The 26,029-nt window shown below is 35.9% G+C and overlaps 1 protein-coding gene across 1 annotated transcript in view; it reads right to left on the bottom strand.

The window, feature by feature from the left end:
- Positions 1-7,715: 7,715 nt before the first annotated feature.
- LOC128858187 (uncharacterized) overlaps positions 7,716-26,029 on the bottom strand; it is a 135,290-nt gene continuing 116,976 nt past the window's right edge. Inside the window, 2 exon segments of the mRNA XM_054094239.1 lie at positions 7,716-14,558; positions 21,441-21,653. Coding sequence (XP_053950214.1) covers positions 12,978-14,558; positions 21,441-21,653 — 1,794 coding nt within the window. The 3' untranslated portion in view covers positions 7,716-12,977.

Raw genomic sequence — 26,029 nt, 5'->3', positions numbered from 1 at the left:
TAATACAATATGACTGTGCAGGTTCAGCTGTGATGAAGAGGAGTCTATGGAACAATTAATCACCAACTGTGAGACATTCGGCTACAGGAGACACAAAATCCTGGGCTCGTACCTAATAGAGGAGGAAGACCAAAAATGTCTTCCAACTAAGGAGCTGGTTCGATTTCTCGGTATACTAAATAATTATAATTAAGTAATTAGGGGCGCACAATAGATCAATTTGGTTGCATTGCATAAAAGCTTTAACCTAACCCGTACAACCCTTACCGCCAGACTAACGTCACTGACTTTTACAACGTCTTGCCACTTTTGGCGGCATCAACCGCAAGTGTTTATGCAGACTTTTCGTTCTTTTTTGCAGATTTTTTTTGAGAAGATTGCAGTGAAATTTTTCAAGGATTAATTTGTGGAGCACTTTAACCCTATGCTAACCTTATACATGTATTATTTTTCAAACTTCTGCAAACATGGTTCAAAATGACCCTATTTTCAAGGGAGCGAATGGGTTCATATATTCTACAAAAATATTCCTTGTGAAATTTTGCTAAAGGTGTCTAAACTGGGTATTTCCCTCAGACAAGTAGTTGCGCCTTTCTCACTTTTTAGTAAGGCGCTTAGGTACATAATTTAAAGATTAATTAGGCTATAAAAAAAAAAATATTTGGGAATGTAAAAAACTAGAGTTGGTGTCATTGCGCTCCCAAAGTGGCTATTGCACTGTGTTATTCAATGGAAATTATCTGCTTTACCCTCAATTTTCTATTATCTTTTGTACTGCCAAGAGAAAGTAAAACCATTGCTCTTCTAATACAATATTACAACCAATCACTCTGTTAGTTAGGTTAGGTTAGGTAGTGATGGTTGCCCAGAGAGTAGGGCCCACTTGGGCGAAATAGTTTGGTTCATCCTTTGTGATACCATTGAAGGAAAAAAGTGGAGAAAGGGAAGGGATGGGGAGTGGTGAGTGTTTGTGGACTACGAACGGTTACTAGTCTGCGGTTGTGTTAACTCTATTAGTTGGCACTCATCTAAAGAATTCCTTATCAATTGAGATCTCAATGGAGATCCAGGTAAATTCTAATGGTTATACCTGCAGCAGGAATAACATTGGAAAGTTGATATTATGATATTCATCGGTTATCCAATGTATTGTAAAAGAATTTTTTTTAAAGATGCCTTCTAACTGATCTCGTGATCGATATATGAAGAGTACATTTTAACAACCCATTCGGAGTCGTTTGGCGAAAATAATTTCTTGGGATAGGCGCAATATGTAGCAGTAAATATCCTATATATTTCTTATTGCCGTTTAATAACTGCAGTTAACACATTTTTTTAAACATCCCTTACACCAATTTAATCTTTTGTAATTGTTTAAGTTCTCGGGGATCTCTCTAGAAAACGAACTTTCTAAAAAAATGTAGCATACAGTTTCGAAAAGTATTTTTTTTTAATAAATACATTTTTTGTAAACGAAATATGCATGTTTGCAGAAATTATTTTCTGAAATTCTTTCAAGTAATTTGAGCGAAATATTATGTAGTGAGCTCTTTTACCACATTGTATTCTTAGTTTGAGTTGCTTAAAAAATTGCTTGGTTTTAGTAAACCAATTAGAGACTCGCTAAGCTGTCTTGCCGACAACCGAATTAATAATTTTGCCTTTACAGTAATGGCGCGCACGTACACACATAAACATAGGTATGAGCATCTAAGGAAAAAGTCGTTGCATACATTTAGGAGTAAAATGCAAGATCTTTGGCTATTAGCTTATTGTTTAGTTTTTTGTTTGGAAAATTATCATAAGGCGTGAAAATATATAAATAAGGTCTGCTGGAATGAAAATAGCAAAAAACTATACTTTTTTATATTTTGGCTGGTAAAAAAAACTTTAACCAGTGATCGGTAAGGATCTTTAAAAGTATTCTTTCATAATTTCCTTTTTCAATTTTTATATAATAAGAAAATAAGTGAAATAAGATGGAAAATGTTTTAAAGTTTCTAATTTTTGTTATTTTAAAAAAGCACGAATTCGCTTGAATTTTTAAAGACATTTTTTCAAGTAATTTGTCTGTAATAGTCCGATAGCCTCTGCTGCTAATTGCCTTGATTTTATGATATGATTATTTATTATTATATTTCAAAGAAGTAAATAAAATTAATAAAAATGAGTGAATAAAAAAAAATCTGTAAAAACATATGAAATAAAGTTCATCAATCAAAAAGGAAAAAAAGTAGATCTACTTATATTATATTGTATTTTTCAGTTTAATTTTTCTTAGCTAAAATAAAATACAAATTGACAAGTTTAGGGATGTGAGCTGTCTTGTTTAGCATTTTGACGATTTTTTAAATTTTATATACACATTTTTACAGGAGGTGGTTCGATTATTCGCACAACTTAAAAAATTTTTTTTTTTTATTTTCCTTGTTCACTCTACTTGGGAGCATAGGGCCTCGACAAGACACCTTCGTAGAACTAAACAATTAAAATTAAGCTCTTAGAGACGCATAAAGGCCATATCCATTAACTTATTATCGAAAGGTCCTTATTTATGTTTTTGTAACATTACAGAAGAATAAAAACTTAATACACATTTAACCTGAAGGTGTTGGGTTCGCAAAGGTTTATTCATTATTAAGGTATTAGTATACCGACATCGGAAATTTTTCTGAGACTTATTTGGAAAATGCTGTTTTTTAATTTTCCTCAAGTGATAAAAAAATCAATAATGATAATACTAGTTAAAATAAGATTGCCAGTATTTTTTAGCAGGTAGTTTGAATGAATGCCACTGATTGAGGATCGTTTTCTGAAATTTGATGTGGAAATGCTAAATTTTGCCCTTCTTACGCGATCTGCTGATGATCGCCAGAAGGAAAGGTGCTGAAAAGAATTTTGAGCTAAGTTTTTAAAATGAATTTTAATATATACGTATAGATATATATAGATATAGGTATATATATTTATATATATACTATACATAATTGGCGAGCACACTCTTTTTGGGCGTTTGGCCGAGCTCCTCCTCCTATTTGGGGCGTGCGTCTTGATGCCGTTCTATAAATAGGGAAAGAACGGCAGATATTATTTTTATGTGTAGCTTTTTCATGGCAGAAATACACTCGGAGGTTTACCATTACCTGCCGAGGGGCGACTGCTATTAGAAAGGACGTTGTTGGATCACCCTAACGGCATTCACAACGAATATTAAAGTACTCAAATGTAAACTGAAACAGTATATGCCATTTATGAGTTATACACTTTAAGGTTTATCAGCACTTGTTATTTTTGAAAATTCGAGCCTACCCTCGCGCACCAACCCATTCGCCTACAACGACCGAATCTACATACATACATATCCAAAAATTTGCTTAGATTTTGTTTAATTACACTGGTAATTTCTCTGAAATAAGCAGAAAAATTTATAAATTAAAAAAAGAATTGTTCTTGTTGTTAAAAATTGCGAGTATCTCATGAAGATTATTAATATATGTATTTATGCAAATAAAGTTGAGATAAAATTAGGCGGAATAATTTTTTCATAACTCTTCCAAAATAAAAAAAAAATTCTATTTATCGAATTCTTCTGATGTAAATAAAAATCGCTTGCTTTGATTCACCTATTCACGTAACTACCTTACCGACAATCGCCAAAATAAACATAGGCGCTGCACCCGGAAGTGCTGCTCTCAATACGTGATGTTTTTGAAAAATCTGTTACATACATTTAGGCAAACATTTTTCTAAATATTTCTATATTTTGCACCAGTTCTACGTTCTTTATGAAACGAGAAGATTCATTACCATTTATAAACTCATTGCCTACATTTAGGCGCGCATAATACGAACAGCGCGCGACAAACCATTGAGCATCAAGATTTTTATCACTTTTGTCTTGTTTTAAGATTTTTTTTTAATATTCATTATCTTGTTATGAAGTTTATACTTTATACAAAATTTAGAAAAATAACACAAAATCAATTTCATAATTAATTAATAATAATTAATAACACAAAAGTAATTTTTCCCCTTGACATTGTTGCGCATTTTTTTCTTAACAAACAAGAAAGCAAATGTGCATTTCCTATTCGGAAAAAATGATGTCAGGGAAAAAATAATAGAAATTAACGAAATTTTTTAGGAGCTTCAAACTTGCAACTTTCAAACTTACACAAAATGTTCTAAACAATTCCTTTAGAAAGATTTTTGGTATGCCGCTGGCTTGAAGTTATTAAAAAAATCTCGTTATTTTTGCTTATAATTATTCCTCTTCGCGTTGTTGCATATTTTTTCCATACGAAAAGAATTTGATGCATTTGTTATAAAGAGAAATTTTCCCATACCTTCAAGGAAACAAATTATAAAACACTAACGGAATTTTGCAGCAGCTTCCAACTTGCACTTAGTTATATTAGAATTTAATAAACTATTAAACTGCATACCAAAAATTGTCCTAGAAATTTTCCTTAAAAGTAGAAAGTGGGAGAAAGTTTGTGCAAGTTTGCTAATATTTTTATAAAATTTGCAATTTGGATTTATATGCTTTTTGTTAGGCAATAAGCTGCACTTTTATATAAAAAAAGGAATATGGAACATTCAAAAGGAAAAAAGAAAAAAAATTAAATTTAAGCTGATCAAAATCCTGATTTGCTATCGTTTTGCTCCCTCGTGTAGATGGTGTTACTTCTTGGCAGACGCTGTCACAGATTACTGCGTGCCTTCTCTAACATAAATGATTCACTTATGAAATCCAAAGTGGCGCAAAATTAATAGAATAATTTTTTTTTTTTACTAAAAAAAAGAAGTGATTTTGACTGACGGAATACATTATTTTGACCGTTACGCACTCCATTGCTTGTCTGTTTGTATAATGCAGCTGTCGAGTTCCCAAGTGTCAAATGTGATTGACGTATGACGCCGCTTGAAAATATTATAAATCTTTCGTTAGGGTGAATAATTTTGCGCCGCCTTGTTTATTGTGTAATTAATTGAATGTGAATTGCACTTTTTGTTTTATTCCAGCAAAATAGTTTCTAAGTGTAAGCAATTCATTCCCGGTAAATTCTTGACGGTTTGAATAGCAAAATATGAGATTACCTTTCATGACCATCTATTTACCAATATTTTTCGTTGAGTTTCAAGTGTTTCATATTTTTAGGCATGCAACGGAAATTCCATATACCGTTGTGCCAAATGCATCAGGTTTGCTTGATCAAACATTGCGCACAATTCCTCATATTTACACACAGTCCAACCTACTTTCTAAGTACTTCGCTGCTCATCATTCAATTACACAGATTCTTTGAAACTCTTTTAATTCCTCCTTTAATATTTAGAGATTTTTTACAAATAGTAACACGACACATAATTCAATGGTTTTTGTCTGTATACCTTGTAGGTCTACCTAGGAAATATACTTTTTGTCACAATAAAGATTTTTTTTTTAGAATTAGTTAACAATTTCCATAAAGCATTTACTTTTTTCTTTCGCATTCTACTCTTACGTTATCAAACCATATTTTCAACATCAAGTGGCCAACCCAAAAAGGCGCGTCAATGCCAGCCATTTTTCAAACGCAACTAAGTGGCAAAAAAGGGTGGACGCGCACTTTTGAAAAGTAAGGAACTTCTAAACCGTGACAGAGAAAACTACTTTTATATGTATCTGCATGCGTGTCATGCACACACACACACACACCAATAATATGTATGTTTACATATGTATGCACTCGGACAGCTGTATGCACTTACAACAACAACATTCAGTTAAAGCATTTCCTATTTACAAGTGTATTTCTTTTTGTTTGCTTTTTGCTTTTCGTAAGAGAAAATAAAGAAGCGAATACAAATACCGTACATATACACACATACATATGTAGTCGAAAATCAAAAAAAAAAGAAAATAAAAACGAAAACATAGATGAACAAGGGAGAAAATCGCTAAACTTATGATTTTTATAAAAAACATTTAATTTTTATTTATTCATTTATTCGCCAATTACTACTTTCACAAATTTACCGGATTTAGTATTTTTTGAACTTTACTTACTTTTTTAAACTAATTATTCTTATTTAGGCTAATGAATCTCGTTTATTTATACATAACATTTATAATTGGAAAACATCGCTAATTACATATTAATTTTTATTTCGAAAGGTAAGAAAATATTTTCCTACAGTCACTTTACAGGTAATTTACAAATAATTTTCAATGCAAAATTAAAGTAATGCAAGATTTTTTTTACAATTAATTGCTTACATACACACACACAGAGATGAGTTACCTAAAATTTTAAATACACACAGATTTTCATGAATTCATATATGTCAAAAAAAAAAAATTTATTTGGCTTTAACATTGAATTTATATACAAATTTATACATAAATATCTAAATACTTACTGGGATAAATCATATTTTATACTTTTTGTTTTTATTTAACCCACCAAGACCAGAGTTAGTATGCGCACACATAAAGTTCTAAATCAAAAGTGCTTTATTAAAGCTTTGAGAGTCAAAAAAAAAAATAAACAAAAAAAAAAATGTATATACCTTCTGCTCAAATATGAACGAGGCGTTATTATTTAAACGGTCCGCGGATGACATATGGCAAAAATAAATTTAAATTATTAAAAAAAAAATTAAAATAAATTATTTTTTCCATATGTCATCCGCGGACCGTTTTATTGAAAACGTCTCGTTCATATTTGAGCAGAAGTAAGATAGTTTTTTAAACCTTAAAGAAAGATGTATTCTGATTCTCAGCGGCGTCTGCAAGAACCAGCAATGTGAAGTGAACACCGAGTCATAGGAAAATGATCCATTGAGAAAAGCTAGATGCAACAAAGGACTCGATGACCTGAATAGACAGGCAGCAATCAAAAAATAGTCAAAAATGATACAGTGAAAACATCGGTTAATCTAGAACTCCATACCAGTCTTTTCAGGAGCAGTCGTATGGTGAAAAGAATTAGCCGGAGTAGCCGTATGGTGTAAAGAATTGAGAAGATGAGTCCAATAACATACCGTTATCCGGTTCTCAGCGAATCTGACAGAATCAGCGGATAGTCTGACCTAGCCGGGGTTATTAGTGATATACGAATAAAATCAACAAAATATCACTTCGTTGCCGTAAGAACAACGACTGATGGAACTAGATTGTACATACCTTCTGCTCAAATATGAACGAGACGTTATCAATAAAACGGTCCGCGGATGACATATGGCAAAAATAAATTTTTTGTTTTTTGGTAGGACTGTTATAAGTTCACATGGCAAATTTCAGCGTGATATGTCACATAGTTTGTTTTCTGTGCTACTGTAAACAAGTCAAGCTCGAGTGTGTTCTTCGAATTTAACGATGGAAATTCAAGTTGAACAAAGAATTTGTTAAATGATCAACGTTTACTTCTTAGTAAAATTTTTTATCTTTACACATCAAGCACTCATGCTAAAATCTGGTGGCTAAAATCCTTTGGCTGAACCCTGCCTGTAAAAGGTGTCACCTTGGCAATGGTCTTCAACATTATTATTAGCCGGATTTTTGTCTTGATGCTGCCATCAAGTTATGGTTAGGGGAGAGAGTGGTAGGGTTAGGAGGTATGCACAAGTTATTTAGAAACAAATTATTTAAAAGAAAAAGTATGTAGGCCCATGAAAAATTACTATTTGAAACTGTCTTCATATAATATATACAAATTATTATTTTACAATAACTTTAATAAAAAACTATTGTTCGTATATATTTCAGAGGAACATACAGTCTGCGTCAGAAGAAAAGAACCGTTTCTTTTCTTGTAACTTCAAGATATATTTCGCTCCATTTTTTGCTGCGTAATAGTCTCACTTAAGAGCTACAATGTCAGTGATAACTCAGGTTAGTGTCGGTCGGACTTTCAAGTAAACGTAACCAAACAAAAATGAGTGAGAAGTATGCGAAGCGTTTCGAGGCGGTATTTTTATGCACGCATTCGAAAAGGCCGAAATTATCTTACGCCGCGGCTGTAAAACTAATTAAAAAATCGAAAAAAGTTTGTTGTGATGTGGAATCAGCGATATAAAGTGTACAAAAATGTTGCTGACTTTTCCGCGCGCGGCTTGAAGCGAGTGACGACAAAAACGCATGATAAAGTGATCGTCCAACTTTTTAAGCAGGACCCTTCTTTGTGACTACGCCAAGCACGCACAATTCTTGCTACAAAGGGAATAGATGTGAGTTTCAACACTATCGAACGACGACTGAAAAAGGCGAACATATCATACCGTCCCACATCATCAAAACCACTGCTCTCAGAAAAACACATTAAAAAACAAGAAAATGGCGTCACAGTAATGGACTGGCCTTCCCAGTCCACAGACGCCAAAACGCATCTTGCCGGAAAGCTAGTCCACAATTTAAAGCAACTCGTGGGTCAAGTTTGAAAACTCTAGTCCTGTTTGTCGACGAAGAAAAGCTGCTTCAAAGCATGCCAAGCTATACTCGACAACAATGGAGACTACACTAAAGATTTTAAATGTATATCTTTTACACTTCAGGAAAAATCGCGGTTCCTTTTTTCTGACACAAACTGTACTTGTTTTTTACTTTCTGAGGCTTTTATTTATGTTTTTTAGCTTATATATCTTTTACATAAAGATTTTGTCTGAGAATACCCCTAGTTAAATTTTTCTTCAAATAATTCTTTAGAACATCAACAAACCTCTAGCAAACTCCCAAATCCTATTCTCTTTAGGCTTTCGAAAAAACGGGCCTGAACGACTCATTCGTGAGAGGGCTAGTGAGTTTGATTGTTCTACAAAATTATTCCCGGTGGAATTTTACAATATGTCATCAAACTCCGGTACGAACTTTAACCTTTTTTCATTTACTCTAAAAACCCTCAGGCAAAAAATGGCAAACTTAAAATTCTATGGACAAAAAAATTACACCTACTAATGTAAAATTTGGAGGTTTTACTATATGAGTCTAGGTCTTTCATCTGAGTAGGAATCATACCGTCCCCAAAAATGCTATTGAACCGTATAATATGACAACAAATACGCACTCTTGCTACTCTCATTTCACATGACTCGCTCTCCACTGTACATATCTTGGAGCTTTACCATTTTTGTGCATGCTGGGTGGGAACAATTCGATAATCGGTTCATTACCAATAAAACCTGTTAAAAATGATATTATAAGAATATGTGTCAGCTTTGATAAAACACTTTTGATTCGACTTAAATTGAAGTAAAATGCATAACTTGGTCTTAGCTTTCTAATTTGAATACCCTTTTCGTTGGCTTTTACATAAATATATCCACAATTCCTAAAATTTTAAATCTTTCATTGATCATTAAGTATATTTTTTTTATTTAAGTATATATTTTTTATTTATAACAACTATTCTGCTTAAATTACATTTGTATTAGTATCTCATATCATTCGCTGTTTTTAAATTTAGAACTGTTGCGGCGATCTTAAAGACTTTCTGTGTATTTAAAATACTTTACAAGTGTTGCTCAGAATAGAGTAGAAGAAATAATAATTGAAAGACTCTGTAAAACCAATGCGAAATGGTGGCCATTGATATTTAATGATATTTTTGATAAATAAATCTAACGTTGAAATATTCAAATTGAATCGCGTCGTAAATTTTACAGCTCGTGTTTTAACAGCAACAGCAGAAATAAGCAGGAGTATAAATTAATAAAAAAGTGTTAGGAGAGAAAAAGTTAGATGAACGAGAAAATCTCCTTCTTCATTTAATCTCACGAGGTGGGATTTTCTTCAAAAGTAGCGCAGGTTCAAGAGTACTGTACAAAAGGGGAACTAACTTCTCAACATTGCACTATCGACGCTTACCTAGAAAGTAACTAAAACTTATTGCAATTGCTTTAGGTTAAAAGGTTGCTCACGAGAGAGCACATTTGCACGAGATATCAGATTCTCGCATGTGATACCATTGTAGAGGGGGAAATGGGCTTAAAACGAGGATACGGTAAGAGCGTTTTGTTTGTTTACGCGAATTTCCGGCGAAACTTAGAATATTGACCGAATATTGAAAATTGATATATGCATTTTTTGGTTGCTGAGTCCGAATTCGTTATTCATTTGTCCTTGCAGGGTAAAATTGAAGGTCAGTTGAAGGTCAAACATAGAATATTCATCGGAAAAATTAAAAAAAAAAATATGTATGAGGGCAAAAAGTAAGGTGAATTAATTTGTCAAGCTTCGCGGGGATTACAATTTCGCTCTAGTTATTTTTTTCATGAGTTGGCAGCACTGTTAATAACATCTGGGCCAACTTTCACGTGAATGTCATTATAAGTAATATATTTATGCTTGTGTTTACCAAACGACCAAGAGTGCATTTTTCGATTTTTACAATGTCTGATTTGATTGAGCAGAGAATTGCCATCAAATTTTGTTTGCGGAATGAAATTTCGGCTGCGGAAACGTTTAGCATGTTGTAGAAGGCATTTGGTGATTCGACCATGTCACAGAAAAATGTTTATAAGTGGTACAAAGCCTTCAAAGAGAGTCGAGAACGTGTTGATGACTTGGAGCGCTCCGGACGACCATCGACGTCAACAGATGACCAACACGTCAATAAAGTGAAGGAGTTAGTATTCAAAAATCGTCGGTTGACTGTTAAAGACCTTACTGATATGATCGGAATATCAGAAGGATCTGTGAAAACCATTTTGAAAGACCATTTGGGCATACGAAAAGTCAAATCTCGTTTGGTACCGAAAACTCTCAATTTCTTGGAAAAAAGTAGTCGCGTTGATGTGTGTGAAACAATGCTTTCAGACTATCAGGACAAGCTCAAATGCATCATTACGGGGGATGAGACTTGGATTTATGCTTACGACCCTGAAACAACCGACCAATCAAGCGAATATCGTGCTAAAGGCGAGGCCAGACCGAAAAGACCACGTCAAAGTTGTTCAAAAATAAAGGTCATGATGACAGTTTTTTTCGATTTTCGTGGTGTGGTGCACTATGAATTCCTTCCACCTGGCCAATCTGTTAATAAGGAATATTATTTGAGCGTTATGCGTCGTTTACGTGAAGCAATTCGTCTAAAAATACCAGAATTATGGGCCAACCAATCTTGGTTTTTGCATCACGATAAAGCACCGTCTCACACTGCCCTCGTTCTTCGTGACCATTTCGCCAAAAATTCCACGCATATCGTTTCGCAACCACCGTATTCACCTGATTTGGCTCCGTGTGACTTCTGGCTATTCCCAAAACTCAAGAGACCACTCCGGGGAAGGCGTTTCGAGTCGATTGAGGAGATAAAAGCTGAATCGAAGAAGGTGCTGATGGCTATACCGGAAATGGACTATTTGGCATGTTTCGGGGATTGGAAAAATCGTTGGCAAAAGTGTGTTTCATTGAGAGGGGATTATTTTGAAGGGGATGAAATTGATTTATAAGAATAAATAAAGATTTTTCATTTTACAACCAAATTCACCTTACTTTTTGCCCACAGTATATCCGGCACAAAACCAACCCAGATAAACATTTTATACGAGTAGTTAGATTTTTTACAGAAATCGGATCTGATGTCTTCTTCTATACAATTCTCGCTGTGAGAAACTTACAAACTTCCAGATTATTGTCGTGCTTTTAGGCTGAGATTTATGCAGTGGAACTGGCGTACCTAGCGCCTTTAAAGCTAGGCAGTCAAGCTGCGATTCAGATTCTTAAGCTGGCAATGACTAGGCGCAAGCTGTTGAAGATCCACTCAATTTTTTCGTCAGCAAAACATCAATCTATATAGGTTCCCTGAACACAATAGCGATGTTTTAGAAAATGCGGAAGCAGACGAATGAGCGAGGAAAGCTTCTGAGGCATGGGCTGCTTGACTTATTCCAAGCATAAAATCAAATTTAAGACATCTGCTAGATCAGATTTTAACAAAAGGTCGATTTTTGAAGTGAAACTTCTTTAGGCGCGTCGGGGGCCCCAAGGCAGATTGAAAATAGGCGAGTGAAACGGTAAGTTCGGAGCGTTACCGAAATCTGTCAAATGGGCGGGGCCAAGGAGCAGCTGCTCCTTCCCACTCTCGCCTATTCGCTCTCTCTGTCGCTCTCTCGCATCACAAGCGCTGAACGATAATATGAACTGAAATGTATATAGCACACAAGTAAGCATTGAAGTAGACTGGCGACATGCAGGCAACCGACAATCGACAACCGACAACGGGTATTATAGATAGCCATAGCCCGTGCAAATGAGTGCTGTGTGTAAGTATCAGATAAAGCGCCGATTGAATATGTGTAAGCGGGAAAGCAATAAGAAACTGCTGTGAAGTAAATAGATGGTAGGTATGGAGGAGACGAAGCGATACAATGAGTGCGTTTGCCAAACGAGTGACGATAGTTGAAGTAGAAGGTTGTAAAATGACATTTCAACCGTTTCGGTGATCAAAGCAAATTGATTAACGCGCCAAAAGTAGGCAAAAAATACCATTGGAAGTGCAAAGAAATGTCAGCGTCAAGTGCAACACTGCACCCAAGTGTCAAATTTGAAGCTAATAAGGACAAAAATAAATAGTACACATTTATGTGGAGTGATATAGAAAAAAAATATGAAAACCTGAATTTAATACGAGAGAGGGGGGAGAGATCTAAACCGGGGCTCCCATGCGTGGAACAACCAACTTAGAAGTTTCACTTCTACCGTGCGTGAGTCTGACAGACCCTAGTTTTTCATTCACCTTACACTTGTAAATTTTCCTAAAGTTTTGCTGTGTCCTACAAGAGTACTCTTTAAGTACGATTATTATTATCTCATTTCTATGACTACCGAATTTTACCCCATTTCGCATGATTTGTTAGCAGATTTCTCAAAATAAATTCAAACAAAACCAAATACCAGAATTCCTGTTTAGTGAAAAAAGTAATGTCTAACAAGAATTTCTAGGTAAATATAGAGCACAGTTGAGATGAAGCCGGAAGATTGAGAAGTAAAATTATTATTAGCAAGAAACACCCTGTTTAGCCACTGTATACCAGGCGCGTACCTTCACCAGCGACGGTGATTCCGACGTAGTCGGGTGGTGCTGCTGCAACTGCAACTCACTGTCGCTGACTGTGCCTCTAGTAGAGCGGCCGGGGTGGGCGGCAAGAGCGCCCGGCGCTCTTGCTGTCGCCACCGTCGTCCCGCCTAAGCTGGTGTTACTCGTGTAGCCATTTTCGCTACACCCGCTCGATGTGGCAGTTTTGATGGTTGTTGTTGCTGTGGTCATTGCGTGTAAATTTTGATTTATTTGTATATTTTGATTTCTTTGCTGTTGATCCAGCAATTGTTGTTGCCTTTGTGATTGCGATTGCGATTCACATTCAAAAGTGATGGTTGCCATGTTGGCTGCAGTGGTTGTGGTTGTGTTGAAATCCAAATTATTATTGTGTAATGTTGCTTGCCTCTTACAAAATAACTGTTGCTGTTGCTTTTGTTGATAGAACGTTGGCGGCACATAGTCACATTGCTGCAGCAGCAACTGCAGCTGATATGCATTGTGTAGTTGTTGAGGATGATGGAAGTGATAGGGTGCGGACTTGGGGCCCACTTGCGGACAGCGATAACGCACCGCCGCACTGACATCGCGTCGTGACCAATGCACACCGCTTGTGCAGGTATTCGTTGGTGAAATGTACTCGCCTGCTCCGTAGCCACCAACTCCAACAGCAACTGCGCCGCTGCCACCGACACCACCGCCACCTCCACCTCCATCTCTTCTACCGCCTTCGTTGTCATCTACTCCGCCACCACTCCAGCTCACTTCTTTGCGCGATTTACTGTTGTGCCGCTTGCTGCGCTGTTGCTGTAGTAGTCGGCTCCATTGTCGTCGCTGATATGGACGCAGATATCGCAGCTGTAGTTCGAATTGTGGCCGCAGGCAGTGATGACACATAGAAGAGAGTTTTTCGCTAACTGCTTCTTCGTTGTCGCTGTCACAGGAGGCAGTGGAGGCGTCGCTGCTAGAAGTGTGCCATTTGGAGGCTTCGGCACTGTGTGCAACGGTACGCCGCTCAATTTTTTGGCTATTTTTTGCTAAATTTTGACTTACAAGTGCATCGATTTGTTGTTGCTTCAGTTGTGGTTTTGTCTGTGGCTGTGGCTGTGCTTTATCTGGTAGTTGTATTTGTAGGGTTTTCTTATTCGACTTACGTTTATCGGGGTTTTTACATTTGTCGCGCTCAGCTTGCGCATCCAATGACGTTTGTTGTTGTTGTGTTAGTTGTTGCTGCTCCAGTTGTTTCTGCTGCTGCTGCTGCTGCTGACGTTGCTGTGATGATAATGATGATTGTTTGCGCCTATTGCGACTACTACGTGTACGACTATGATTAGTTCCGCCGCCAGTGCCTACCTTACTTCTACCTCCTGACGGTTGTCTGCGTTGCCGGTGACCGCCGGCGCTCTCGTCTCGTTTCTCCAGCGGATATGGTCAGAACGCTGAGTCGAAGACGGACATTGACCGTGATATAGCTTCGTCACTTCGACACGTCTCCAGAAACTCGTCCAACGTCACAACGCCATCGCCATTTTTGTCCATTTTCTGCAAAGAAAAAAGAGGAAGGGCGAAAGATATTTATAATTTTTTTATTTTTATAAATACTTTTGTATGTATGCAAATCAAATTTAGCGCATATTTATATGTAGCTGGAGCGCAAAAGAATTCAGAAACAAAGTCTCAGCACTTTATAAGAGGGAAGAATTCAAAATAGAGTTTATACAGTTAATATTTTTTTACGGCAATCCGACTGTTTATGAGAAGCTTCTTCAGATCGTCTCAATTATTATTATTTGGCTAAGCTCGACGTTAAAAAAATTATAAAAGAACAATATCAAATTTTATAGGGACTTTCAATAGGGAACTTTGCTGACTTCAGCAAAGCAATTATCGAATTCATAACCGTTCAGCCCCAGACATATGGCTTTGCTGATGACCTGGCATCCTCGCGAGAAATATGAATGTTGAATATGAATGTTCTAAAAGAAGTATTACAGGCACTCCAAATAAAAGCAACCTTCTTTGGATTAAAGATCAATGAAAACAGAACGAAATACCTCGCAAGGCTAAACATGTTGAGAAAAGCGCCAGATCTTACAATTGATGATCATCAATTTGAAAGCGTGGATCAAATTAAATATCTAGGACTTGCTCTCAATGGAGCGGATGGCACAACGATTGCTATCCAGGATCCACAGCGCATACTTTGCCCACGTTAAACTATTAAAAAGCAAGCTTTTGAGTGGACGAATGAAAATCAATATATATAAAACACTAATTAGAGAAGAAAATTGTCTCTACCGCATCAGATATAATAACGAGCTAGAAGAATTCGTACAAGGCAAAAACGACGTGCGGTTTGTTAAATCGCAGTGCATCCGATGGATTGGACATGTTTGCAGAATGCCAGATGAAAGAATACCTCGAAAAGTTTTGGATGCACGCATGTATGGTGAAAAGCGAAGAGGCCGACCGCGAAAAAGGATGATCTAAGAAGCATAGGAGCGACCACGGATATGGACCGGGTTGCATAGAGAAAAATTATGGATCAAATTAGGGCTCACACCGAGCTGTTCAGTGCAAGATTTTTACCCAAAATTTATCACAATATGACTTAAATACTATATATCCAATTTTTAAGAGGGGGTGGAATCGGCTGATTTCACTCATTTGGAACTGGAGCTGTTATGGCACCTGTTTCTCGCTAGGTATTACATTTGCTGTGTTGCCTCACTGGCACTCAGTGCAACATCTATTATTGGATTCTTACGTTGACTCGTCTGACGATGCTTACTCGATTTCATATAAAAAACTTAGGAAGATTTTATGGGTACCTGAACTTTTTTCTGAATAAAACTGTGAAAGTTCCACCGAAAATAAAATGGCTGCGAAAAATACTACATTAAATCTATTCAAAAAGGATGTATGCCACTAGTCAAAAGATAAAAGCATTGTATGAAGTATTTAAGCAACTGAACAAAATGGTAGAATGAGACCAGCAAATATTTTGGAAATATTGGTGTAACTCGGTATGCTGTAGATATGTATGTCGTTGTTAAAAGATGCATATGAGGCATGATTTACTCAATAAGTGATAAAAATTGTAACTGAAAAAAAGTTCTGAAGCTTTGCAGGTATTTGGAGCTGATTGAAAGAATATCGACGATATTTCGATTCACGCTCATGTTTGCGTTTTGATTTTGAGTAGAGTGTAGAAACCCAATGATGATTCTATTGAAAATCTTTAGAATGTAGTTACAGGGAGACACATGTTTTGCTCCACCATGCTGAAAGATTCGGGGAAATTATTAACCTGTTTTATCAAATTTGATGCTTATATCATTTTTGGATCAATGGGTACGTAAAGCAGCAGAATTGTCGATTTTGGAGTGAAGATCAGCCAGAAGAATTGCAAGAGCTAGCAATGTATCCAGAAAAGGTCACAGTTTGGTGCGGTTTATGGGCTGGAGGTATCATTGGACCGTACTTCTTCAAAGATCCTGCGAATTGTAACGTAACTGTGAATGGTGAGCACTACCGTGAAATGATATCCAACTTTTATTTGCCCAAAATGCAAGAGCTTGATTTGCATGATATGTGGTTTTAACAAGACGATGCCACATGCCACACAGCACGCGTAACAATGGACTTGTTGAGAGGCGAGTTCGGTGAACATTTTATTTCGCGTTCAGTACCTGTCAATTGGCCACCCGGATGGTGCGATATAACGCCTTTAGAATATTTTTTGTGTGACTATGTTAAAGCTCATGTCTATTCAGACAAGCCTGCTTCAATTATTGGAAGACAACATTAAATCATGTATATATGAGATACCGGTCGAAACATTGGAAAGAGTTTGCCAAAATTGGACTAAGCGGATGGACCATTTGAAGCGCAGTCGCGGTCATCATTTGCATGAAATAATCTTCAAACATTAAATTATATGGACTGTACTATCGATTTAAATACAAAATTCTTGAATTTTTCTGAATTTTGCTTGTGTTTTTTTGAAAAACTTTTCTATATCTCTTAAAAAATCACCCTTCACTAACAAGTTAATGCCAATTAGAAATTCATTATACAAATGAGCTTTGAAACAAAAATTATGAATGTGTGCTATATAAAAATGTGGCCGCCGACGAACAGCTATCGACCTTTCGTGGCAGGTGCCAATTCAAGCAATATGTAGGCAAAATATTAAGCACCGAAATTTGTTTATAAGTAATTTTTTACTGAACACAAAACACAAAAAAATATTATTTAAAGTGATAATGGATTTTTACAATTTTTTGTGTTAAGTAGATAAACTTATCCGTGTAGTGGCTGCCGCCAGTGTTGAGACATATTTGTGCCCGTTTTCTCACATTTTCCATGACTTTTTGCAAGATTTCCGGTGATAACTCCTCGCATTCCCATTGAAAATTCTCCTGAAGATTTGCGATTGTCTGAGCCATCTTGGTTTAAGCCCACGGCTCCAAGTACCACAAGGAAAGTAGTCTGGGAGTCTGGGATCTTACTGGAGATTACGAGACCAGGAAGCACTTCATTCATAATATCCATTGTGATTCGAGCTGCGTATGCAATCACTCTTACTGCGTGAACGCCGCGCCAAATAGTGGCTTTGAGTGGCGCCTCGTTGGTTATCACGATTTTCGACACAAAATTGTTCTACAGGGTGGCTGATGAATTTTGCTACATTAAGAAACTCAAATAACTTTTTTTTTAGTGTATGGAATTCATTTATTTTTTTTCAAGTTGAAGATCATTAAATTTTATTAAATGTAGCTTAACTAGTTTTAAAAATAATTGAATTTAAATGCCCCCCATGGTCGTTGACACAAGTGCGGCATCTTAGTAAAAAGTTGTTCATTGCTGCTTTGAGAGTTGCGACAGGAATAGCCGCAATTGTTGCCCGAATGGATTGTTTTAGTTCATCCAAATTTGTTGGCTTTGTTTTATAAACTTCTTGTTTACATAAACCCCACAAGAAAAAGTCAGGTGCAGTAAGGTCAGGCGACCTGAGGGGCCAACGAAATTCGGAGTTTCTTGAAATCAGTTTATTGGGAAATTTTTGTCGCAACTCTGTCATAACAGTCTGGGCTATGTGAGACGTTGCCCCATCTTGTTGAAACCACACAGAGTTGAAAGGAATTCTCTTTCGGCGTAGTTCTGGATAGAAAAATTCTTTCAGCATTTTCAAATAACGGTCTCCAGTAACCGTAACGGTGTGACCATTTTCTTCAAAAAAATAAGGCCCGACAATACAGCGTGAAGAAACCGCACACCACACTGTCACGCGAAGAGGATGCAATTCCGTCTCGCGGAGATCTGTGGGTTAGAAGTACTCCATATTCGACAATTTTGTTTGTTGATATTGCCGTTTAAATCGAAATGGGCCTCATCAGACATGAAAAGGCAGTTTAACATGTTTTGGTCTTCTTCCACCATTTGCAGGATCTTCTGGCGAAATTCCAAGCGAATCGGCAAGTCTGCTGCATTCAGTTTGTTAACCATTTGAATTTTGTAGGGAAATAAGTCTAAATCTTTGTGCATTATTGTTTGCAAAGACTGTCGGCTGACACCAAGTTGAGCAGATAAGCTTCTTGTTGAAGCCCTTGGATTGCTTTGTATAGCTGCAGCTACAGCAGCGATCGTTTCCTCCGTTCGAACTGGTGGGTTTCGATGATAAGGCCTTCTTGCGACTGTTCCTTGCTTAGCAAAATTATTCACCAGTCTCATTATGGTCCATCTGCTCGGGGGATCGCCGCCAAACATCCGTCTGTACTCTCTCTGTACCAAAACTACGGACTCCATTGCGTGATAGCGGCGGACTATCCAAATTCTTGTTTGCGTGTCCCAGTTATCCATTTTAATAAATTTTAAAGATCAATCTGCAAATTAAAACAAAAATGGAACAGATAACTTAAAAAGAAAAAAAGTTATTCAATTTTTTTTTGGTAGCGGCTTTCATCAGCCACCCTGTATTTGTCATTGAGATTGAAGATGGATTGATAGTAATTTACATGCGACCGACTGTAAGTGGGTAACGTGTGAAAGTATTTGACTAAAATTCGCTGTAGGGTCGGTCTGGTAATGCCCACTTGCGTGGCCCGCCGCTTAGGTGATGTTACTTCGTTCTCAGCTACAGTTGCGGTATTCTCGACCGAATGATCAAATCGGTGGCGTTCACGCTCTACAAGTCTCGTATGGTTCCAGTCTGTTCGAGTCGAGCAGCTAAGCATCGAATTGTTTGCCCAGTTGGCACGACACGATTAGGAAATCGATGTCACTATTCTCGCTGCGCTCAAAACCACCGACCGATTTTTGGCAAAGAATCTATACACTTATTCCACGCTCTTGCGGAGTACCTTACTCGCCTGTTTGTATATTGAAGCTTAACAATTCATGAGTGCCAAATATAATTGACGTACGATGCTATTTGTAAAAATTGTACCATCTTCCAGTAGGATGAATTCTGAGCCATCTTGTACCATCAGAGCCCGCTCAGTACGGTATAAACACATGGTTACTTTGTGGCAGTAAGGCCAACATTGCTTGGACTGTGCAGGTTTATACAGACTTGGTGGTTTATACAATTCGATTTTTTTATTTTACTTTCTTAATGTACATATATTTAAGAATGCACACAGAAAAATGTAATATCGTTCCAGTGAATATTTTCGAAGTTACACCCAAATTTGGACCAGGCATTTCAGAGTGCTTTCGGTCCGCGAGAGAGAAAAAAGATATAACGTAGAGGAAAAGGAGAGAGAGAGCTATACCTTATAAATATCTTAGATACACTTTGGGCTATTTCCCCTGAGTTTTTCCTTGTGGTTGCTAAAAAAAGTTTTGGCGCTTATTTCCGTTCTTTGGCTAGTGCTTGTGCGTACTATAAAGTGCTATCCATTCCGGCATCGGATTTATTACTATTGCCTTGCGGTAATTTGTGTCATTGCTACGATCCTGGAATCGCTGCGTTTGTGCGGGTGAAAAACGCTCGGGGTAGTGCACGTTGTTGTCACGGTTTGTGTCCGGCGTTTACCTACACCGGTCGACGCTTCTCCGTTTTTTGTAAATTTTGTCTCTGCAAATGTTGTGAATTTATTTAGATATATGTTCTTTCTCTCTCTCTCCCTCTCTCTCTTATTCTCTCTCGGGTATCTCCCTCTTTCTTTGTCTGCCTTGAAAGTTTCACTTCTGTTATGTGTACTACGCTTTTATTTGTTTTTTTTTTTTTTCTATAAAAAATTTAAGGCCAAAATTTTTGTCAAAAATCGATATTTTTTTTTTGACAAACCGCCACTTTTTCAAAAAAATTTATTTTGCTTATTCCTTCAATTAATAACTAGATTTAACATTACTTTAACGAAATCTGTTTGGTTTTTTTAATTTCAGAGTATCCAGTTCAGAGATATAGTGGTCACCGCAAAGTATCTTTTTTGAGAGGAGCTCCCGAAGATCAGCTGTGGCTCCTTTCCAAATTAACTTAATTTCGTTTAACTAATATAAATAAATATAAAGTTTGTTTTTTCATAAAACTAAAAATTTTTGTGTTAACTTTGCAAATTTTTAATACGTGAAATTTCACTCACGAGCATCGTACGAGTGATTTTTTTTTGAACATCCTAAAAGGATTAAATCCGGTCGCGAAACCCAACAAAGCTGGCCCTCGATTGCCTTATCAAAATTTGTGAGTGGTAAATGTATAGCGAAAAACTTTCATGGTTCAACAAAGTAGTTTAGTGGGCCAACAAAATGAATAGTTACTTTTTCCAATGTGTCTCAGCCCTTCAGATATCTGCTTTGTACTGGAAAATATCATTTAATAGCTCATTAAATATTTGTGCTATAAACTAAGCTTTGTGTGAACAAATGCCATTCCATTTTCAAATCTCGCTGCATACCACTTTGCGCGGCATGTTTATTTATTATATTTCAAATATTTTCCCGCTAGACACTAGCGGAATATTAAAAAGCGATTTCTTTTTAATATTAGCAGCGAGATTACCATTCATAATTCACTAAGCCCCGAAGTCATCAAATCTAAATCCCACCTACCATAGAAAATAATTTATGACACAATTTACCGCTGTTGCTCGCAAATAATAAATATGTATGCAAACAAGAAATGCCAGCCAATTAGCGTGAAACGAGAATGCATAAAATAAAATGAAAAGCTCTCAGTGTCAGCTCAGACACGATTTTACTCGAAACGGCAAAGAGATTGGGCATGCCAATTCGTCGCTTCGTTGGTCGGCAAGTCGCATTGGTCACCACTTCCACAATTCATTTCACTTTCTGTTTTCGCTGCTAAAACTTTATGCTTTGACTTTTTTATTTATTTCGTTTATGTTTTATGCTTTGTTAACTCAGGCAGCCTTGTCTACAGCATTTTCAACAAATACTGCTGCCCTACACACTCACCTGGAATATGTGGTCGACTTTGCATTTGACTTTCTCCTCTTCGGGACACTCGTCCGGTAGGCGTCCCATCAGTTCGTAAATGGCAGTCACAATATCAGTCATTTCCTCCCTCGTTATGAAGCCATCGCCGTTGATGTCGTACAACGAGAATGTCCAACGGAGTTTCTCCTCCACAGAGCCGCGCGACAATATCGAAAGTCCTTGAACGAAATCCTGTAAACATAGGAAAAACAAAGGCCAATGGATAATGAATAAGCGCCAAAAAATACTGTAAAAGCAAATAGCAAAGAGAAGTGAGAAAAAAAGCATTTCTGTTCACTAAAATTTAAGTTGTTCTTTTGCAGCCAGTCGGCCCTGTCCAGCATTTGTGCTATTCGTATTGGTATGAGCAGCTGCTGTATTTTAACCACAGATGTCTGCTATTCATTATCAACATTTCTTATACTTCTTTAGTGTTCCTTCTTGCAGTGTGGCCGTTGGCAAATATTTAGTTCTTTTTCTTTGCCGTGACATTTTGAATTGCGTCATTTATTTTTATCGCTTAGAAAATAGCGAATTAAATTACCGCAAACAGACAAATTGAAATAAAATGGGCTTTAACGTATTTTGGGTGATATTGTATGTAAAATACGAATTGATGCAAATATTAGAGTGTTAGTGGAATTGCGAAATTAATGTAAACAAGCCTGCAGATGTTACAGTCATTTTGTGGGACTATGAGCCATAAAGATGGAAGATTTTGTGTACAAGTTAAATACTGGTACTTTTTCGCTTAAAACTTTTTCTTGGCTTCGTGGCGCTGGATTAAGTGCATTAAAATAGAAACATTTGATGCCACCGACGCACATGAATGAAGATAATGATTCGAGAGTGGTGAATGAAATACCGCGCATGAATGAGAAGCAGAGCGATGTTTATAGTTCAACAGTTTACTAGCGATTGAATTCAAAGTATTGTATAAAGTGTACATTTAACATTTAATTTTTACAAGTTTTCATTAAAATTTAAACCTTTATACGGAGTTAAAGAAAATAATGGATAAACAATTTTAAAGCCCATTAAATTTTAGTTGAATGAGGTGGTTTGAAGTTATGCTTGTTTTTTGATAATTTTTTCCTCTGTCGTTGTTACGCATTTTTTTTTCAATGTAAAAAGATGTAATATGGAGTCCGTCTAGGAAAGAGTTGTTATATTAATATGTAGGATTTTTTAGCAACATCAAACTTATACTTTGTTGTACTGAAATTAAATAAACTATAAAACTGCACACCAAAAACCTCTCTAGAATCTCTAACAAAAACAGTATAATTGGGATGGAAAAGGAATGGAATTTTAAAATTTTTTTTATAAACTGGAAAAATTATGGAGTTTTTTAAATTTTTTTTTATAAAATCAGAAGATTGAATTTTTATGGTTTTTTTTGACCGTCTAAGAAATAACCATAAAATATTAATAGGATTTTAGAAATATCAAAATTGTACTTAGTTGCCCTGAAATTTAATAAATTATACAACTGCATTTGTGGAACAACATCAAGACGCACACCACAAATAGGAGGAAGAGCTCGGCCAAACACCCAAAAAGGGTGTATGCGCCAATTATGTATGTATGTATGTATACAACATAAACTTAAAAAAAAAAGACAGACACAACTGATCAAACTGTTATCGTTTCCTTTTGCCGCAACATCAATGCCGAAGGAGGTAAACGTTTTTCAAATAATATTCAACTGCTACAAAATTAAGAGGCAATTATGTATGGTATGAATCTTGAAAAAGGCAAGCATAGCTGAATGTTTGGCTGGAAAAATTAGTAGTAGTAGGTAATTCTTTATTTAATTTATAAAAAATTATGGCTAACAATTGATTTCATTCATACATTAATTCATTTCATATATTGTATTAAAGTAAATAAAGAAATAAATAAAAATGTTTGTGACAATAACGATGTTGTCTGTCACAGCTCTTAAATTAATTAATAATTGAACTCTGCTATAAAAAAATCTCTATAGTGTCAGGCTGAGTATATGAAACCAGTTAGTGTTCTCCAATTTTGGGCATTTAGTATATATATTACTTCAGCGTCGTTTAGCATCTCTACATTTAAGTATCTTTGTCTGATTTCCTTCAGTACCGGGCACCTTCCTAAGAGTGATACATGTCTTCTTCTTCGTTTGAGTTGCATAGTGTGCCAATTTTTACCGCGTTTCCAATAAGTTATTGCATTCAGTTTTAACAAACCACATCTTGCTTTAAATATTGTTGTTATGTCAGCTAACCGCATATCTTCTCTAAAGTATGATTCTCATTTTGAGTGATCTAAGTGTTTATATATTCGTGAGGTGCTTGATAGTGCTTTTTGTTTTGCCGTGTTTAAATTTTGTAGATTAATGTTTAATAAAAGCTTGGTACAGCGATCTTGCCAGTCCGTAGCAGTTAGGTTTTCTTCAAGCTTTAGGGCCAAACTTCCTCCCTAAGTCATTGAGTTTGAGTCAGATCACTTTTTTCGTAATATGCACTGTGTAATTTTGTCCGGGAGTCTACTGCTGTTGTATTTAGAGACAGTTTTCTAAATATATTTCATATGTAGTTCTAACGAAGATGAGTAGCTATCTTCTACGTTAGTTTCTAGCGTTATTGCATAATTCGGGGTGAAGTGAGGTAATTTGAAAATTCTGTTAATAAAGTAAAGCTGAAGTTTATTTACTTCTTCGAACAGCGTATAATCCCAGATTTGAGCGGTGTACGTTTGTATGGCTTTGCACACAGCCTGAACCAGCTTCCATTTAGCTTTGTATCAGATGTATGGCTTAGCTAAGAAATTGTTCCATGTACTATTAATGCTAGCTTTTGCTGAATTACTTCTGGCTTGCATATGCTTAGCAAACGCCATTTTGGATGTGAGAATGACACCAAGATATTTATATTCTGCTACCACTTTTATTTCCTCACCTTTGTACCACCATTTTTCTGCCTTGGCTAGTTGGCCACCTTTTCTAAAGACCATCATCTCAGATTTCATTAAATTTACTTCCATGTTCCACTCAGCGCAATATATTTCTAGTTTTTTAATGATAGATTGCATGACATTAGGATTATCAACTAAGAGAACAATATCATCAGCATATAGAAAAAGGCGTACATTCAGTAGACCACCTTTCAAACAGTCATGTAGATCATTAAGATATAATGTGAAGAGCAAAGGTGATAACGGGCAACCTTGTTTCACCCCTGTACCGGTTTCAAAATAATCTGATACTTTTCTTCCTGTCCAAACTGTTGTTCTCGTATCCGAATATATATTTTCAATCAGATTTGGGAAAACCATTTACGCAGTAATTACGGACCAGCCAAAATCTAATCCCCATTGATGATGATCGTTACTTATGGGATGTTGCTTTATATATATATATATATATATAAAAGGAAAAGATCGACCAGAAAACTTTGCAATTTGTAGGATTCCATACTTATATACATACATCCCAACTATAGCAATATATCGCACACGTACATAAGATCTTCATTATATTTTGTATGTAGGTATGATGTTAAAATTCACTCCTGTCCAATTCGATCTGAACAGCCGATATGACTCCACTAAATTAGGTTTTGAAGGGCATCTTTAAGGAAGTTTTTGGTACGGTGTATTTTAAAGTCAAATATCTTCGTTGTTTGTAGCATTCTTATAATTTTTTTTTTATTTATTAAAACAAAATACACTTTGAAAAGAAATTATTTGGTAAAAAAATTTATTTTTTAGTTGAACATTTTTGGGATACTTTTTTTTGTAATTAAAAACTTAGGAGAGGTATTTTCCAATAATGACAATGAAAAAAGTCTCCAAATTTTTAATAAAAAAATATAACTTTTTTCCAAAACCAATTTTTTTAAAAGTGTGTTTTATGTGTAAAAACAATTTAATTTTTAAATAAAATTTTAATTTTAAATAAGTTTTTTATTTAAAAGTAGATATTTGTCTTTGAAGAACCCCATACCAAAATTTTCAACATTGAATAAATGTCAACGCTATTTATTTTTTTTGATCTTCTTATACTCAAGCCTACAAATAAACCCATGTTTAATTGAAGATCGTTCTCTAAATACTTATATCACTTAACATGTAATCGCTCTTTGTGTCTCGAACCTCAATAAAAGCTTATGATTTTGAGTATAGCTAATAGCCTAAAGCTTTAATTCGCTTTTTTGCAAGTTTCAACTACCTTTCTTTTAAATGTATGCGAAAGTACAGCTAAAAGCTCGTTTTCCACTGTCGAAGTGAAGGCATATCTGCTGGTCGAGTGAATTTTCCGGTATATCTCTGGCGATTTCATACAACTAGGATTTCAGCTTGAAGGATGCTATAGATATCCGGCAGCGCAAATAATTCGCTGATACCAAATAAGTATAGCCGCTTTTAATACATTTTATATTTGTAAGCCACTTGCAAATATGTGTGGGATGTTTTATGCTTTTCTCACATCCATGTATCAACTTTTATTGTAGCTATGCCCTTGACCACACGTCATGAGCTCAGGATGCCTTTGAGCCTAAACCAGTGCAGCAGATACGAACTTTATGCTTTTGCTC

Source organism: Anastrepha ludens, chromosome 3, assembly GCF_028408465.1.
Source record: "Anastrepha ludens isolate Willacy chromosome 3, idAnaLude1.1, whole genome shotgun sequence".
NCBI lineage: Eukaryota > Metazoa > Arthropoda > Insecta > Diptera > Tephritidae > Anastrepha > Anastrepha ludens.
Note: the sequence above shows the minus strand (reverse complement) of the source record. Positions and strands in the feature narration are given on the sequence as shown.